The sequence below is a fragment of the Glandiceps talaboti genome, chromosome 10, assembly GCF_964340395.1.
Source record: "Glandiceps talaboti chromosome 10, keGlaTala1.1, whole genome shotgun sequence".
NCBI classification, from domain to species: domain Eukaryota; kingdom Metazoa; phylum Hemichordata; class Enteropneusta; family Spengelidae; genus Glandiceps; species Glandiceps talaboti.
Window position 1 is genome coordinate 4,922,501 of NC_135558.1, and position 20,000 is coordinate 4,942,500.

Sequence of the window (20,000 nt, forward strand, 5' to 3'; positions counted from 1 at the left end):
TTATAACTCTTTTGTGCAGACATTTAAAACACCTTAACAGTTTACTTTTAGTGGATAGCTTAGATAACAATTATTCATAAAGTCTTAATTATTTTACTCTTCAGTTTAAGGAGAACAATGTGTTTTTTACGGCAAATATTGCTGACACAACATCTTAGGAACAAAACAAATCTCACCATTCCATGACATATTACGACTTCATATATAACTAAAACAGGTCGCTATGTCTTAGTTCAGGTCAAGTCACCTTTTTAAGTATGGTTCCGACATGGTATACTATCACGTAATGAGTGTCATTACGTATTGGGTTAGAGCGTTATTACATATTGGGTTAGTGAAATATATTGAGTTAAGTGTTAAAACATATTGGTTTAGGTTTATTACATATCGGGTTAACATGTTATTACATATTGGGTTAGTATTTCATACTAGTTTAAGGTGTTATTACATATTGGGTTAGTATTACATATTGGGTGAAGGCGTTATTACATATTGGGTTAGTATTACATATTGGGTTAAGGCGTTATTACATATTGGGTTAGTATTACATATTTGGTTAAGGTGTTATTACATATTGGGTTAGTATTACATATTGGGTGAAGGCGTTATTACATATTGGGTTAGTATTACATATTGGGTTAAGGCGTTATTACATATTGGGTTAGTATTACATATTGGGTTAAGGTGTTATTACATATTGGGTTAGTATTACATATTGGGTTAAGGTGTTATTACATATTGGGTTAGTGAAATAAATTGACTTAAGTGTCAAAACATATTGGGTTAGTATTTCATACTAGTATAAGGTATTATTACATATTGGGTTAGTGAAACATACTGTGTTAAGTGATAAAACATATTGGTTTAGGTTTATTACATATTGGGTTAAGATGTTATTACATATTGGGTTAGTATTACATATTGGGTTAAGGCGTTATTACATATTGGGTTAGTATTACATATTGGGTTAAGGTGTTATTACATATTGGGTTAGTATTACATATTGGGTTAAGGTGTTATTACATATTGGGTTAGTGAAATAAATTGACTTAAGTGTCAAAACATATTGGGTTAGTATTTCATACTAGTATAAGGTATTATTACATATTGGGTTAGTGAAACATACTGTGTTAAGTGATAAAACATATTGGTTTAGGTTTATTACATATTGGGTTAAGATGTTATTACATATTGGGTTAGTATTACATATTGGGTTAAGGCGTTATTACATATTGGGTTAGTATTACATATTTGGTTAAGGTGTTATTACATATTGGGTTAGTATTACATATTGGGTGAAGGCGTTATTACATATTGGGTTAGTATTACATATTGGGTTAAGGCGTTATTACATATTGGGTTAGTATTACATATTGGGTTAAGGTGTTATTACATATTGGGTTAGTATTACATATTGGGTTAAGGTGTTATTACATATTGGGTTAGTGAAATAAATTGACTTAAGTGTCAAAACATATTGGGTTAGTATTTCATACTAGTATAAGGTATTATTACATATTGGGTTAGTGAAACATACTGTGTTAAGTGATAAAACATATTGGTTTAGGTTTATTACATATTGGGTTAAGATGTTATTACATATTGGGTTAGTATTACATATTGGGTTAAGGCGTTATTACATATTGGGTTAGTATTACATATTTGGTTAAGGTGTTATTACATATTGGGTTAGTATTACATATTGGGTTAAGGTGTTATTACATATTGGGTTAGTGAAATAAATTGACTTAAGTGTCAAAACATATTGGGTTAGTATTTCATACTAGTATAAGGTATTATTACATATTGGGTTAGTGAAACATACTGTGTTAAGTGATAAAACATATTTGTTTAGGTTTATTACATATTGGGTTAAGATGTTATTACATATTGGGTTAGTATTACATATTGGGTTAAGGCGTTATTACATATTGGGTTAGTATTACATATTGGGTTAAGGTGTTATTACATATTGGGTTAGTATTACATATTGGGTTAAGGTGTTATTACATATTGGGTTAGTGAAATAAATTGACTTAAGTGTCAAAACTTATTGGGTTAGTATTTCATACTAGTATAAGGTATTATTACATATTGGTTTAGTGAAACATACTGTGTTAAGTGATAAAACATATTGGTTTAGGTTTATTACATATTGGGTTAAGATGTTATTACATATTGGGTTAGTATTACATATTGGGTTAAGGCGTTATTACATATTGGGTTAGTATTACATATTGGGTTAAGGTGTTATTACATATTGGGTTAGTATTACATATTGGGTTAAGGCGTTATTACATATTGGGTTAGTATTACATATTGGGTTGATTATTACATATTGGGGTGATACAGCGCCCGTCGGATATGCTAACAGGACACCTTTCTGAGGTAGAATCTGCAATAAATATCATATAACTCACATTGCAAGGTTAACACCCCCAAAACCACCTCTGGCAACTGGACTACCATGGCTGACTGCATTTTAAACCCTGTTTTGAAACACTTAAACAGGGAGAGAGCCATTTTTAAGGGAAAGAAATTTGAGAGAGTGCCACTTTTTATCACGATGGAATTGGGGAGAGTGACATTTTATGTAACAGTCCCGGCCTGATTTCCCCTACATTACATGGGTAATTACTCAAGGCGCCCTTAGTATTACTATTATTAGTATTGATGAAATTGTGCTCAACAAGCAACCAGCTTCACTAATTTCCTTAATGCTGCAAATCGTTATAATTGTGTCAACTAAACAATACAAGTATCCCCTTACGAAATGTAAAATATTAAGTGATGTAAGCGAAACACTCTTAGCTAGAGTTGAAACCTTATATATATAAGTTTAGCATATATAGTTTAGCATTATAAGATTATATTCGTTTTATTTATTTATTTATTTATTTATTTATTTATTTATTTATTTATTTATTTATGTATTTATTTATTTATTTATATATTTATTTATTTATTCATGCGTGAGTTAATGTTTCAACGATCAAAAGGTTCTAAAGTCATTTTAACTCCTGTATGTGATACATAATGTATGTATGTATGTATGTATGTATGTATGTATGTATGTATGTATGTATGTATGTATGTATGTATGTATGCACGCACGAACGCGCATATTTTGAAAATGTACATTCTCCCATGTTTATGACATGATTTACTCGTATGTCAGAATACTTATTATTGTATCGCTATTATCACTATAAGTAAAATATACTGCTCAGGTTAGGAGTAGTTGCATGTGTCATCCCACTTAAGTAGAAAAACGAAACGAATTGTCATTTAATTTTTCATTGGTGAAATATATCCCTACTATTCCAGAAAACCCCCCAGGAAACTCTAGGAATGATCCTTGCCTGTTTGTCCATGTGTCCATTTATGTACAACCGTATCTCTCACATCTAAAATTTAAGTTAACCAACGCCAAACAAAGCTCGCACACTATTTAAATGGCTGCACTTGTGTTTATGGTGAAAGTCCAGTAAGGGCGGCCATACTTAATTCTCATTACCCAACTGACCATACATCAGTCTGTACTTGTTGACAGTTTGGTTAGACATACATGCGTAGATGGACATACATGCGAATGGATTGTTCCTATAGCCTCCCCCACCTCTGCATGTTTGGGGCTAACATATGAAGTACCAAACAAATTTAAATATTATTTGCATACCATCTGCATGTGTAGTGCTTACAAGACATAGGATTAGAATTGTAAAGTAAATTATACAAAAGATGGTCTACAGAGTTAACAAGGAAATAACATAGCAACATAGAAAATATGACAGTAATGAAATGTCGAATGGAAGAGTTTAAGAAACAAGAGACTTACCTGGGCTGTGACTATTAGGCTGTCTTGGCTTTCAGTTCCACAGATTTCACATCCTTGAGCACCTGGAAGACTAAAATGACAGTAGTGTATTAACTATATTGATTTGCACTGATGTTGAATGGTTAGCTATATATATATATACTCGGTGAGTATCAATCTGCTACGACTTTCTGAATAAATACTAAATGTATCACTATACGAAAAGTCATATTTGACCATTATCTTTCCACCGGGGTAAATCTTGGGCAGAGGATGTGTAAATGTGGGTAGTATGAGACGAAGTACCACTTTTGACTTAATTCACCCCCGGTGATCTCTCACCTGGGGGTTGTAGACAGTCAAAAGTGGTACTTCGTCTCGTACTACCCCTGGACAGAGATGGTGGTTAGGTGCGTCTCACCTAGGGTAAAAGTTGGGTAAAGGTGGGTAAATTTGACTTTTCGTATAGTGTATACTGATATCAAATACAGATTGCTGGAAAAATAAAGATTCTAAAACAATCAATCATAATTTACCAAATCTGAAAATCTTAACATAGTGTATACGAAAATAGAAGGGTGTTGTAGTTTAAAGTAGAGTCTGTGGAGTTGTAGCACAAATGACTTCGTTGAAATTAATTATGGACATGTTCTTAATATTTAGCTCCAATTGCTATTATGTTGCTTTGAGTTTGATAAATTACAATTTACCTATAAGCATACCAAATTTGGCCATTTGGCATTAAAGTTGGAGGTCAAGGTGAAAGGTCAAGTTTTCAATTATGAGTAACCATCCTACCAAGAGAACTATTTCCACCAATTTTGATTGAGAGACATGATAAATCGTTCAAATTTAGCACTATTATGCTAATGAGACAAATTAGTATACACTCTTTGTTACTCCAATGTGATCATGTATTTGAGCATATACAGTAAAGGGGCACTGTCTATGATTTGAGTAGGCCTGGTACCATATATTTTCATTTTTTGCATTATTCTGGTTCAAACATGCATTGTTCTAAACCGAGAACACCACTTTACGCCATTGCTTGAAAATATCAAGTTAAAGGTTAGGAGGGCATGGTTAAGTATGCAAGCTTCAAATTCCATAATGTATGGCATGATTAACTTGCCAATTAAGGGATATAGAATTTATAATAGCTATAGCTCAGAATTCTCATTCCAACAATTAGGAACAAAACTCTGAAGGTGGTGCCCTTACGGAAGGTATTCAGTTGACATCGATGTTACTTACTGTAAAATGGCGTCAATACAAGATCGACAGTATCTATGACCACAAAACGTCTGGACTGGATCTCGTAGAACCATTTTACAATGTGTGCATGTAAACTTTGTTTCCGGAGGTTTTAGAAATATTTTGTTAGCATAGCCTGGCATTTTCCACCTTCAACTCTGAAGGTCTGTACCTGTTGGAGGGAGAGAGAAGAGAAAATAATCAGATGAGATTATTTTCTTCTAAATGTATTACAATTTACCATGCAGGCAGAATACCTCTATACTGAATAATACCCGTAGTGGGCACAATTCATAACTCATGATATCATAAGTTTATCATTTACTGCTGCAGTAGATGTTTTGGCCTCGCAACAGAGGGCCTCGGTCGCGCTGTAGTTTTGCAATGCAATCCAGTTATTACTCTTCATCATATATAGTAACTATAGCCTACCAATGCACAGTAAATAGAAGGTGAGTTTAAAAAGTATTAGTATCCATGTTTGACCAAATATAAACCCGAAGTTGTTATTAAGAAATGATAAAAACATATTGTATATTCTAATAATGAAACACATCTGAATAGCTTTATTGTTGGACTGCGGATGATGATGGATAATTCAACGACCCCTTAAAAATTAAGCTGTACCAATATGCTGATCAATGTGTTGGGCAGCTCAACGAAAATAAGTGGACACGTCTGAGAGCACTGAAAACGAAATTTTCAAGTACAAGGATCAGATCATCTTTATTTTTAGATATACTTTGTGTTCTCTTCCTATGAACAACACAATAAAATATCAGACCAATCTGAAAGGAATTACTCTGTTAAATGTTTTGACCAAACATCTTCATAATGGACATGGTCTCCCACTTAATTTATGTATTCCCGTGTATTGTTTTCTACAGGATTTGAATTTAAATTTGTTTTTAATTGTTACAATAAAAAACGTATGTATGTATGTATGTATGTATGTATGTATGTATGTATGTATGTATGTATGTATGCATGGCTGGCAGCTGGCTGGCTGGCTGGCTGGCTGGCTGGATGCATGCATGCATGCATGCACGTACGTATGTATGTATGTATGTATGTATGTATGTATGTATGTATGTATGTATGTATGTATGCATGCATGTGGTACTTGTTCTGTATCACCTTTGCACAAGATTTGAAAGAAATGTAGTCACACTCAAGTAAAGGTAATTCTAAAACATCAATGCCACAATTTTAACATAATTATGTCTCTGAACCAGCAAATACAAAGCTAACTCGTCAAAATCGCATCCCTCTCTGAGCATGGAGGTATGCAATTTACCTCAAAGTTTACAGTTAATACAATATTAGCAGTATAAGCACGCCTGTTGTAGTACCCAATGGCAGATAGCAGCATTGATTTAAGACGTCAGAATGTATCTGAAGTTTATGAGTCGCCATTTGACGACGTATTTTCTACTTTCGATGAAATATATGAGCTCTACATGTACAAGCCTCGCGAAAGCAGCGCTATGTGAAGTGTAAATCCGAACGTTCTGTCGGTAATACCGATTGGTATTTGTGTCATGTGTCTACTTTCTTTTGTAAATAGAAATGATTTCTTAAAACCAAAACTCACATTCTTTTACCCAAATTTGATTTAAACGATTTGCCTAATAATATGCACCTTCACATTAGTTATACTACCATCAAGGCAAGCTCTATTATCTAGTAACAATTGGCCTGGCCAATGATAGAGTTGAATACATATTTTCCTTTTTCATCTTAATTTGGAAACAAACGTTAATCGAATAAACCACTAGCCAATCTTAACATGTGGCCCTTGACAGAAGGATTTGAGGATCATAAGCAGAAAGGCAAATCCGCAATCTGCATAAGCACAAAGAACCAATACCTAACTGAAAATTGCCATCCAACAACGTCCACAACTATCTTCAAAATAAAATAAAATACCGCCAATGGCGTTGTAGCACAGCTGCAGTTTTTAAAAATGTTTAATAAATATGCTAGTCCATGCTAACAATAGGCTAACATTTGCTGAATGACTATCCTGGTACCTACCCAACCATGTTGCTATCTCTACGATATATGCTATCATTTGGCTGTTGCTATGGGCGTGGTCATGTTGTTAGATATATTTGCATACATTTGTGTATGTTTTTGTTCACTTGTGTATGAATTCCTGATATTATCTTTGCAATATACGTGATCATTTGGCTGTTGCTATGGGTGCGGTCTTGTTGCTAGGCATATTTACATACATTTTGTGAATGTTTATTCAATTGTCTATTAAACCCTGTTGTTATCTTTGGGAAATACACCACCGTTTGGCTGTTGCTATGAGCGTGGTCATGGTTGCTAGGGTATTTGCATACATTTTTTGAACATTTACTCAGATGATGTCATAAACAAATCTTACTTTACACCCCTTTAAGAATGTTCCCACCAAATTTCGCACCAATCTGCCCAGTAGTTTTTGAGTTTAAGTGTTTCGACCAAAAATCACATTTTTTGACTCAAATCACACACCTGTGATGTGATCATTTTGATTTGAGCAATTTCCCAGCTAGACACCCAAGGTAATGGCCCACCCACCAAATATCATGTTAATCGGTTCAGCAGTTTTTGACTTTAAGTTGTTTACAGACAGACAGACAGACAGACAGACAGACAGACAGACAGACAGACGCCGGCCGATCCCTATGGCACCACTGAACTTCAGTTCAGTTCTGCTTAAAATCATCAAAAGGGAACAACACATGGATAAATGAAGACTATTGGAAGCCAAGTACATCAAATCAAAGGAATAAATCCGTTGCCTATATTGACATTCTGCCAATCTGCAGCGACAGCATCACATATATTGAAAATATAGATGTGATTTGCTCAAGCTTCAATCGTTGTTCCATCTTTAACGTGTAAGATCTGTTCATCTACAGTGTCACGCTCATACAGTGAAGACTTTACTGATGCTACAAACATCGACCAATCTGTTGGTTAGCTCTATTAAGCCACCTATCAAATAAAATAAAATATATAACCCCAAAAGGTGAATTTAGCAGTTAACAATATAATATAGTATGGAATATAGCATTTCAATAATGTGTGTAGGAACAAAAATGTAATAGTTTTGCCCTTAAAATCTAATCAGTTCTTGTCACTAAGATTGCATTCAATTGTATATTTTTGTCTGTCTGTCGGCTACTTTTTATACGTAATAATTTCAAAAGCTTTAAATATCTTTACTTACCTTTCTTAAAGCAATAAATTGTGTCTCTCAACAGAAGCTTTCCACATCTTAGTAATTGTCTGGTAACTAACACAGAACACTTTATCTTCTTTTCTGAATTAAATTGAAAGGCGCATATTAAGTAACCTTTACTTAATAACATTAAAATAATTTGGAAAATTCAGAACCTTTCAAAATAACGAAGAAGTAATCAGATCTATCCTAACAAACGACACTTTGTTCCCCTTTTATTTTCAATGTGAGGATATCAAACGCAATAGTATCCTGAACAAATGGATTTACACTTCCTAAAATCCAGACCTCTATCACAGCCTTGCTATACGGAACATTGTAATGAAGATGTTTGTTAAGACTTCTTATCATTGGCAAGCATAGGCCCTGGTAAGATAGGAAATTGGATTCAATGACTGAATGATACGGCTCACACTCAATGAATGTATGATACGGCTCACACCACTATTCTTTCAAAGATCAATTGAATTGAAGAAGAAATGTATACAAACAGTAGTAGTAAACTATTAATTATTCTCAGACACACAAATTGAGGAAGTGAAACATAATGTCACAGGACGTAATTACTCACTCATTTCCAGTTCTTCTTTGTTAAAACACTTCTCGTTGTGACACCTCGTCACAAATTGAGATTAACATGAGATGCAAAGATCTAGTGGTCCTTTGATTGTTTTGCTATTGCACTCGCGCTAAGTCTTCGACTAAAATATCCAAATATTAGCGAAGTAAATCGGTAGAGACATGACCTTTTGAAAAGGTTTCGCTCGCCTTTCAGCATGCTTCATGGGCCAAAAACTTCATATGGTCAATTAGAATCTCATTTAAATACCACAAACTGTCTGCTATGCAGATAATAGGTTGATTTTGGTAAGTGACAATGAAGATCGAGGTCAAGGTCAAGTTCTTAAAAGTCGACAATATAGGGTAGACACCTGCATCGAGTCAGTACGTTCTAGAACCTTTGAGATGTCGAGTAAAAAGTAATATCTCTCATCAAATATATGGATACCGAAAACTAATTTCCGAGCGAGCGAGCGTCGTGTCCAAACACTTTAGTCATTCAGAATCAAACAACAGCGTTGAGGTTCGAACAGGGACAATGACTGACACCTATGCATCTCATCAATAATACATAATACTCCATAACTTAACTTGAAAATTTAAGTTCCCCACTCAAGTGTGTACTCATATACCACCAAGAGCAGGCGTTTTAAGAACTTGGTTTTCAGGGTCATTTATCAAAGTCTAACCATTTCTTACATGATGTACTATTTGTAAAACTGTGTTAGTGTTGTAATCATGAAGTGTGATCGTTTTCTTTCAAATCTTGTGTAAATTGATACAGAACAAGAGACATACACCAATGTTATTGATTTTGTCACTTTACGGAATGTTGGTCATGTTGTGTGCATAGATTTGCCAAAGAAAGCATTGCTTAGCAAAAATACACATGCACTTGATACAAGCATCTGTCTTTTATTTCTGTTTAGTATCGTTATATGTGATCTTAACATTTGTAAATTCTTGGTCAATATTTGACAGAAGAAATCCCCATCATCCACACAGCCACATCACTTCAGACGTCACTTTCAAAGAAAACATCTCAGTTTGGACTGTTTAGTTGTTTTCAGTGAATGGCTTGTCTTATCATAGGTTGCTCATAGACGTTGACTCTCTCCAACGTCTATTGGCTGATTAAGTATATTCATGACGGTTTAAATAAGGTTTCATTGAGGTGTTATAAATGGATTTGAATGTGAGCGGCAAGATGTATGAGTCATATACTTTCGTTCGACAAGTAATGAGTATCTAGTAGAGGACACGAGGTTTGTCTACGTAATACAGAGGATTGTTTAGTGTAAACAACCCCTCAGTATTATTATCAGCTTACTGTATTTCCCAAGTTTTATGTTAACATATCAAAACCGTCTATCTATTTTTAAACTTACCTTGAAAATCTGTAGACACACTGGTCTCCCAGATTTATAATAAACAAATCGTTCAGAAACTGCTGCTACATGATTTTCATTTCATATTTCCATTCGTCTTCATCCCCTACGAGATAAAAACGGAATAATCGTAGTTGAACAAAATTATCATAAAAACCCCATTTATGAGTATATGACATCCATATTAAAGTCACATTTCTTCGGAAATAAAAACCGTCGAATGAATTAAATGCTCTGCTGTATAACAAGCAAGGTATTTGTTTTCCACATCTATATCTCACAAGGATACACCCGAGCAGTAAGAAAATTAGATTGTGGAACTGAAATAAGGTGTTGAGTGTTTCATCATTAATTACAATTTGTTTTGCTCAAACTTGAAAAATGCCTCATCTCAACCGTTATAGCTTAAGAGTGACAAACACAGCAGTAGTATTTCAGGACAAAAGGTTATCAATTTATTGTTAAAGTGCATTTATGGTTAGTCTGGTTATTACATTTATGGTTAAATGTTCTTACATTTATGGTTAAAAGTTATTATATTTACAGTTAGTATTACATTCATGGTTGATTTTATTACATTTATGATTAGTATTACCTTATGGGTGATACAGTGTGGACATTCACCACCATTATTCAAGGCCTATTAGGGAATGGTTTAATGACGTGTTAAAGAACAGTCGGTTAGAAGTCTACAGTACCGTAGCCTGCGGCGGCAAGGGGGGCAGCTGCCCCCCCCCCCCCGAGATTTTGGAAAAAAGAAAGAAAAAAGCTACTTTTTTGAATACATAGCGATGCTATTAAAATCGTTTACGTGACGATTTCTAGCCTCATGGCTAATATGTATCTTATATCGCTATTGTACGCTGGCTTAACTTTGAATTAAAATGTGTCCAGTTAAAAATTATAAAATTTTGCAGCAAATTAAAAAACATTTGCGCGGGAAAGTACAAAAGAAGTGCGCACATGCACTGTGCATTTTCTGCTAGTAACAGTAGTCTTGAAAGTCTCCTTCATTTGAAGATAGCAAGTCGCAATTATAATGTCAGCGAGTGAAACTCAAGAAAAAAAAGACGGAAAAAGTCGTTCAACGTGAGGTTGCCTGCTATGCTGCATGCAGTGACTCGTGACTCCGAAGATGCGCTCGATCTCATTTACATCTTGTTCCTTATATTAAAACATTTCATGCTGATAAAACGGCAGATCTCTTTTTGGAATATTTGGTGGCCCTGAAAAACTATTAAACTAGGTACGCAGTTTAAGATCCACTATTTGAAGATATTTCTTTCAATAATTGTGTTCGACGTTGTCTTTGGTTAATATGTTACTTGATAGAATTATCTCATTGCACACTGACACTAGCGTTATTCCGCAATTCATTTTGAAGCGACAATTTGGCCCTGAATTTGTAAACAGAGCTGTACCTTCGACATCAAAATCCAAACTTCAATTCCCATTATAATGATAATGATAACGATAAGGAGAATTCACTGAGTTCACCTTGGGTTCCAACATAAACGAGGCCATAAGGCATAACAGTTTTGGGAGTTGCGTAAAGGAAATGGTTATTTTGTTGTGTTACTCATTTGAGAAAGCACCATCCATTTTTTTTACTTTGAATGTGACATCTTTTCGACAACTACTTTGAAAGATACAACATTAGGCCAGAAAAAAATGAAAAAGCTGTTCAACCTACCCATATATGTTTTTCTGGTGATGGGCAACATATCCTCATGCGGGCTTCGCATTTTTTTTTCAAAATTAAGGATATTTCTTTATATTTTCAGAATAGTACATGTAACAATATACATTTGAGTCTATTCCAAATTATATAATATCTTATACAGTGGTTTACTTGGCTCTGATGTTGCATACAAGCATTAATTGAGATTAAATATCCAATGTGCACTAAAAAGAATTGAACAAAAGTTTACGACCATTGGGCCATCAAAAGTCTGTAAGTCTTGAAATGTTTTGCTCTTTATTTGGGATTTTTTGGAACGAAATTAAAACTTCAGGAGAATTCATTTACCATGTGCACATCCGCATAATATCTTTCAGCTTTGCCACCACAAAATACACTTCCAGATAATATGTAATACATAGCATAATTGTTTCAATTCTGATATTTTATTATGTCTATGGTTTAATATTTTATGCCTCTAAATGGCCTCCTACACTGTCTTATTTTCAATTTGTTTCACCTTTGGAGTTGTCTCCTTCCAATGCATCATTGAACCATATGATTCTGTATCTCCACTGTAGTGCAGGTGACAGAAGCCTGAGAAGGGGTTGCTAAAATAACGCTTGAGTTTCAATTGGCGGGGCTTAACATTTTTTGAGAAGAGAGGGAACTACACCATTTATTTAACCGTAAATTGTATACATTTCCTAACTGTAGCTATGCAGACAAATTGCATGAGATAGTATCAAGATGACTGAATAAGTTCTAAACTCGACCTGAAATATTTTGCTGTCGTTATATATGGTTTATTTTATCCTTGTCAAGCATTGTGAAACAATAAAATCGACCTACTTACCCAATGTGATGGATGGGTTAGGTTACCCGTTGACCAGCATTTTTTATTTTTTCGGACCTTACATATGATATTTAATTGCGTATGCTAAAATATATATTATGTAAATTGCATGCAAATTTATGTAAATTAGCACTTTTCTAAATTTTAAATGCATGATTGCACCAAGACAAAGTTCTGCCCCCCTTGGCAATTTGGTCAGGCTACGGCCCTGGTCTATGTCGGCATCGACCAGAATCGCATGGGCTCGGGAATGAATAATCCAACCATGTTGTTATCTTTGGAATTACACAATCATTTGGCTGTTGCTATGGGCGGTCATGTTGCTAGACATATTTGCATACATTTTTGAATGTTTTTGTTCACTTGTCTATGAATTTCTGATATTATCTTTGCAATATATATCAACAATTGGCTGTTGCTATGGATGTGGGTTTTTGCTAGGCAAATTTACATACGTATTTTGAATATTTATTCAATTGTCTATTAATCCCCGTTGTTATCTTTATGAAATACACCACTATTTGGCTGTTGCTATGGGCGTGGCCATGGTTGCTGGGGATATATGCAGTTTGTGAACTGAAGGGGGATGACTACTGGTCATAAGGACCGACATGTAGCAAATGCTGCTGGTCCTTAAGGAAAACTGCTGGTCCATACTCAATGCAGTTCACGTTCACGACCTGTATCTACATCACCTCTCCCACTTACAGATCAAATGATTTTGAACTTTAATATGATACAACATATCTTTTGATATACTAAAGTAAAAGATAGTACAACGAATAGTTTACTATCCACTTGTATTTCATCAATCTGTTCTTACAATTGAAAAATAAAAACTTGGAAGCAAATTTTGGATTCGCAACCAAGTAATCTTTGACTCTGTGAGTAGAGATTTCCATTTGTCTGTTCCTATAGACTATAAGTGGTCTGAGACTGAATGTGTTCATTGTATAGAAATACAGATCCATAGATTGTAGATAATATGGGTGATTGAATCATTAAATCTACATTATCTGCAATATCGAAGAGATCACAGTCCTCTTCTTTCTCACTGTACGATTCACTAAATTCTGAATCACATAATCCAATAAGTTACATTCATCGTCTGTGGCAACAGCTGATGTAGCTTTCCCACTCTTAGCGAACGTAGACCCAAAAATTCATCATAGCAGAAAGTTTTGTTGGATAACTATCCCTCTTGAAAACTATGTATTCGCTTTATTTCAATGTCATCCACACAGTGACACGGAGCGGTTTCGTCTTCTTTCAGTGTTTACAAAAATGTACTGGAGCATCCCCTCCCACAAAGCCGTACCCGTATACCCTACCGTGCTGTATTGAGAATCGAGTTGTGTAAAAATCTGAACATGATGAAGAGAACTATGGCTAAACATGTCTTACAGTGCGAGTTTGTTTGACGTGGGAGCATGATGTGTTGATTGTACTGTCCTGTGTCATCCACTACATGTATGAACACGTGTTTGGCATAATGCAGTAATGTTCCTGTCCTGATATAACAATGGCAACGAAAATTGCAACATTTCTAAGTTTATACATTAATTACAACATGACAGGACATACATTATCATATGCATCAAATTGAAATCAGACTACGCATTTTTTCTTCCGTAAGGAAGAGATGTATTTAGTGGGTGGAAGTCTCTATGTGTGTGTGTGTGTGTGCGTGTCTGTCTGTCTGTGTCATCGTTTTCTCCATAACGGCTTGCTCAATTCAAACAAAATTTTGAAGATGTATTTCGTAGGGTAATGACAAGACTTGATTAGGTTTTGGTAAAAATCCCTTGAATATAATGAGGAATTTACGTAATTAATGGTTGTCGGTAATTAGGCTATATCTCAAGAATGCACGATTCAAATTCATTATAACTTGGTACATACATTTGCGATACCAAAGAGCACCTGTCCTGAAAATATTACAATGTAGCTTTTAGTTTTAATAAGTTATTGGCATATTTTTGTAGGCCACTAAAAAAGGAAAAAAATAGATTCTGATCAGGAAATGTTGTCTAAAGTGGTGCGACGATGCACTTATTATTTTTTTACATTCTCAACAAATGTCACATTAAATGTTGTGGTTGGCCAGGAGATCACTAACAGCAATGAGCAAATAGCAATCAATGAGAAAAAATAACGTATTGCATATTCTGTTGTAATCCAACAATTGTCTGTAGGAACGACAATCTCAAAACTTTGCCCTTACGAAAGGCATTCAGTGTAAATCTGTTTTTTACTGTTTTTACAACAACAAAAAACCTATCGTACTGAAATACCTGCCTTCTTTATTAGTTAAAGCGCCATTTTCAGAGTAGTTTATATGTTTCCGTCATTTTGCTTTGATCATGGCCACACACATGGGGAAACCCGCTAACATTTATTGGCTTTAATACATGCCTTTAAAAAACACAGCGCCTGTTTCGTCTTCTTCTTCGGAAGCTCACTGCCGCTTTCTAAATATCGCCACATACTTATAAATACAACGTGGAACTGTCTCAAACACTTTAAAAGTTTCATACACTTCGAACAGTAAACTTTACAACAGTGATTATTATATGGCGGAAAAAGACGCATGCACTGAATGCGTAAATGAGTCTGAATGTCTAAGATTAGTCAAGACACAAATAATTAGAGAAATTCAACCAATCATGTGTTTGCTAACATAATTTCAGAAAGTAAATGCTGTATGCTAGGTCATATGTAGACATGATATCAACATTGACAACAACACATGTAGCGAGCTAGCTCTGTCGCTTGAACGAGATGTTGAGAGTAAAATAGGTAACACAAGATCAGATTCATGTAGGTGAAATTGGGTGCATCTTTGAATAAATGTTATTATTCACTCCAAATTTAAAAGAAACGAGTTGTAATTCTGAAAAACTGTTGGTCCAAACGGAAATCTGTTGACTCGGACCAAAGGACCGGCGTTAGTTTCTCACGCTGGATATATGCATACATTTTTGGAATGTTTACTCACTTGCCAACCAGACGATGTTGTTATTTGACCAAAATATACTGCCATTTGGTTGTTGCTAAGAGCGTGGTCATGGTTGCTAAGACAAATTTTGTTAAAATATTTGGAAGAAAATCTGCAGAATAACACTTCTATAAACATCTCACCAAATTTTTGTCCAAAATTCAAATCTTTATACCTAATTTGCATATCACTGATGAGATCATTATACGCTTAATATTTCTTCATCTATACACCCACAGATGCATCCCCTTTAAATGTCAGCCCAATCTGCTGAATAAGTTTGGAATTACAGGTTTTTGACCCAAAAGACACATTTTTAGCCCTAATTTATATCTTACTAAAAAATTGAAATGCCAAAAATATGGGCAAAGTTTCTGAGATGATGAGGAGGAGGAGAATGGGAATTAGTACCACGATGGAGATGATTCTGAGCAAGATGATTATACTGAAAAGGAGTCCAATGATGGTGATGATGGCAATGATGATACTGAGGAAGATGATAGCTGAGATATGAATGACAGTCAGCTGATAGACATATTAGAAGAAGGCATAACAGAAAGACATGTTTTAAATTGATTTTCACACACACTTTAGTTGTGGGTTCATAAAAGATTTTAAAAATTAAATTCGTTTTTTCTTGGATGTCAGTGTTTTTTTATTTGATTGACTACCGACACATTATTGCATAAAAATCAGTGACCCACCCCTAAATGCATGCACTTAAATCAGTGACCCCAAGCCCTTGCGCATAAAATAGTGTCCCACCCCCTAAAACACCAGCCCACCATGTAATTTCTGGCCAGTCCCTCAGTTACGGTAAGTTTGCGAATGCAAACGCATACGCGAGAAGAGGTGCAAGCAAGAAAATACCCGGAAAGATATAGAGCAAATATTTGTTATGCTTTGACTAGACGACATCTCACGAAAACTGTATCCCATTGACCTTAATCAATGATTGAGGTAAATCGATAATGTTCAATTTTTTTTCAAATTGCGATACAAAACAAAATTACAAACCTGGTATATTTTGCACGAAGGAGACTTTTCAAGCAATACCTCCATAGTGATAATAACATACAGAAGTCTCACCCCAAACAATTAAACGGGCAAGTGCATACTTTATATAATACTGTCACTCCACCCTCTGGGAATTCAATAAGTATTTACGTTCGAAGTTGGTTCATCATGCCCTGGCATAGTTATGCGTTAGAAACTGTTCATAGGACGTCAGCTTGTGAGTGTAAATATTGTTCTCTAATTTTTAGTGGTACATACATTTTCTACATTGTTCACTTCTTTCCATTGCTTCTTAAAGTTTCTCGATGTTGTTTCGTGCCCAGTATTTCGTGATATGCTTCAGTTAGCTGAATACGAACTATTAGTTCATGAAGAAAGAGTCAAAGCAAACCCGATTAAGACCATATTTATTTCTAACATGACTCTCCCATGCACATTGTCAACATTGGTTAATAACATATCAATCACGCTATGTAAATTATTCTTCAAGCAAGTTGTCTGGTTACTAGTAAAATGTTACGAGGTTGCCATCTGCCATTATTATTTCCTTTCCCATTAAAATATTCTGACAAAACTGATTGTAAGAAAAATGATAGAGAAAGATCAAGGGAAAATATGTAACTAACAATATAAATCTACATATAATTAATGTAGTTATGATATAATGCGGTGTATGTATAGAAAGGAATGGTGGAACAGTCACAATCTTGAATTTGAATAATCAGTATGATATAGTACATCCAGTAATAATGTCGCTATTATTGTCATGACAGAACTCCCTGTACTGTATTTTATTCATGTCACTACTAAAATAAATCCTCATCATAGTGAGGATGATCACCATAGTATTGACTAAATACATAAATATGTGCTCACACAGATTATTTACTACATGGACATGCATTCATTTGTCACAACATTTTGTAAACATATTGTTTTAGTTGATTTTATACAAATAATTGTCATTTTGAGCGGCCCGCATATCAACCCGCAGATCAACCCGAAGTTCAGCCTGTCGACCTACAAAATAGTGATATATATACTGCATACCAACTCCCTTGTTGCGAAATTTTTAAGAACAAAATTAGTTATTCAGGAGCCAATTTTTAAACTATGCAATTTCCCACTTGCAGTGTCACATTTTCATCACATTTGACATTTTACGTTTTTATTCAAAACAAAATTTGTCTAATTTGCCTATCGTGAAATGATTAAAATTAACCAGTCGTGCATCGATTTAATGTACATGTATACGGTCGTGCGACAGTTTATGTGTGACCATTACATCAATATAAGTCCCAACTCCCCTCTCACAACCATATAGACATATGTCCTCCAGTATTTTTAAAATAGGGTGGTGAGGAAATCTCCTTGTCAGAAGGCTCGGAACATTCGAAGCATTGGAATGTGTTATACTTTTTGGTAATATATCGCAGCCCCTCCTGTTTCCACAGAAGAAGACGAGTGGCCGTGCATTATATTTTATTTTCGTTGTTCTCTCCATTAATTACTCAATATCTTTGTGTGGTCTACAAGTGTGAAATTTAAGTAGAAATAGTTTTGCGTTAATTTTTTTTACGTAATTCTCATCATACTCCCCCTCACACATTTAATGTTACCCAGTACATAATGGAAGATCTGCCATGAGAAGCCACTGGTCCCTGATGTCAAATACTAAATATAGAATTTCCGGCTGGTTCTATCGACGCATGCCATGCACATGTACATAACATGTGGACATTGAAAAAACCACGTGCCTATCATGATATTTTGCATGTGTCAAATAGTAATCACGTCACATTTCGGTTCACAAGCATTTGTTTGGTTATCTAGCAGATGAAGTCGTAAAGCATAGTATGTACCACGATTAGAATAACTACAATAAAAAGTATTGCCTAGAGCTACTTTCATCACCCAGTTCGGGATGCATGCATGTTACGAGAGTATGCTGGCGATTAGGTTACTGTGTTGTTTTATAGTGTTGATTTCTGTTTAAATTTACCTAGGTTCTGTTCTCTTGATGTCCATTTTAACATTGTGTAGAATTTTGTTGTCCACGAAACTGAATTGCCCATTTGGGATAAATAAAGTTATTAAAGTGGCCATATGGATGAGAATTTGGTATTCATTTTGGATTTTTATTTGATAAAACAACTTCACTATGTTTTTCTACTTGAAAAAAAAAAAGTGAAATAACATATACCAAGTTCATGTTCATAACTTAATACATTGCAAAAAGATGCAAAAAGTGTTAAAAGGTTGTTATTGTACGTAAATTAACAAACATTTTACACATTGTTCAATGTTTTGCCGTTTATTGAGATGTGAACATGGACTTGGTATATGTTATTTCACATTATTTTTTAAAGTAGAAAAACATAGTGAAGCTGTTTTATCAAATAAAAATCCAAAATAAATACCAAATTCTCACCAAATTGGTTCATTCATAACTTATTGTAGTAAGATTGACGATTCCGTTGTAACGTTCCCATTTCCCAAAGAAATATATCTGGTAACGTCTGCTGAGGTTGCTAAATACGATTATCTTTCGCTGTATAGTCAAATTTATTCGATTGAAACTACAACAAACACAATGGCACTAATCTTTTTAAAGCAGTCGATCAATAAAAGTTCTTGTTTCTAGCCGCTGATGGCGCTGTGATTCATCACGCGAGAAAAATGTCACTGAGTAGACCAGTGACTGTATACGTTTTGTTTGCAGATTGTACGTGAACCCTGTAACCTAGCAATATTCAAAACCATTGATCATTTTGCAAGCACTGTAAATATTTTACACACTATACATAGTCTGACTCGAAAACAAATATAACTGTCATAGTGAAACCGTACCTGACAGTCGGCTCACACTAGAAAAGTTCATGACCTCACATCTGGGACTAGTGTATTGTATGTGCTTGTATGAATGAAGTAAATTAGCTTTTTAAAAAGTAGTCTAGATCCTATATCTTCGTTCTCTACGATCACTATTCTCTCTAGAGATGATCGTAACGCGTATAGAACCTAGTCTATTAAACAACAAATTTGTATTAATCTGGCATATTGTGGAATTCCTTATGATGTATACATGTAGTTAGTGAATGAATGAATGAATGAATGAATGAATGAATGAATGAATGAATGAATGAATGAATGAATGAATGAATGAATGAACGAACGAACGAACGAACGA

The 20,000-nt window shown here is 34.6% G+C and overlaps 1 protein-coding gene across 4 annotated transcripts in view; it reads right to left on the reverse strand.

Moving 5' to 3' along the window:
* Positions 1–20,000, reverse strand: part of LOC144440844 (TNF receptor-associated factor 2-like) — a 65,590-nt gene that overhangs the window by 32,253 nt on the left and 13,337 nt on the right. For 2 of the 4 annotated variants that reach the window (XM_078130266.1, XM_078130269.1), the window contains exons 2-4: positions 10,259–10,364; positions 5,072–5,243; positions 3,839–3,908 (exon numbers count right to left, since the gene is read on the reverse strand). In XM_078130266.1, coding sequence (XP_077986392.1) covers positions 3,839–3,908; positions 5,072–5,214 — 213 coding nt within the window. In that variant the 5' untranslated portion in view covers positions 5,215–5,243; positions 10,259–10,364. Of the gene's footprint in view, positions 1–3,838; positions 3,909–5,071; positions 5,244–7,839; positions 8,063–8,297; positions 8,391–10,258; positions 10,365–20,000 lie in introns of all 4 variants that reach the window. The other 2 variants (XM_078130267.1, XM_078130268.1) reach the window with 2 other exon arrangements.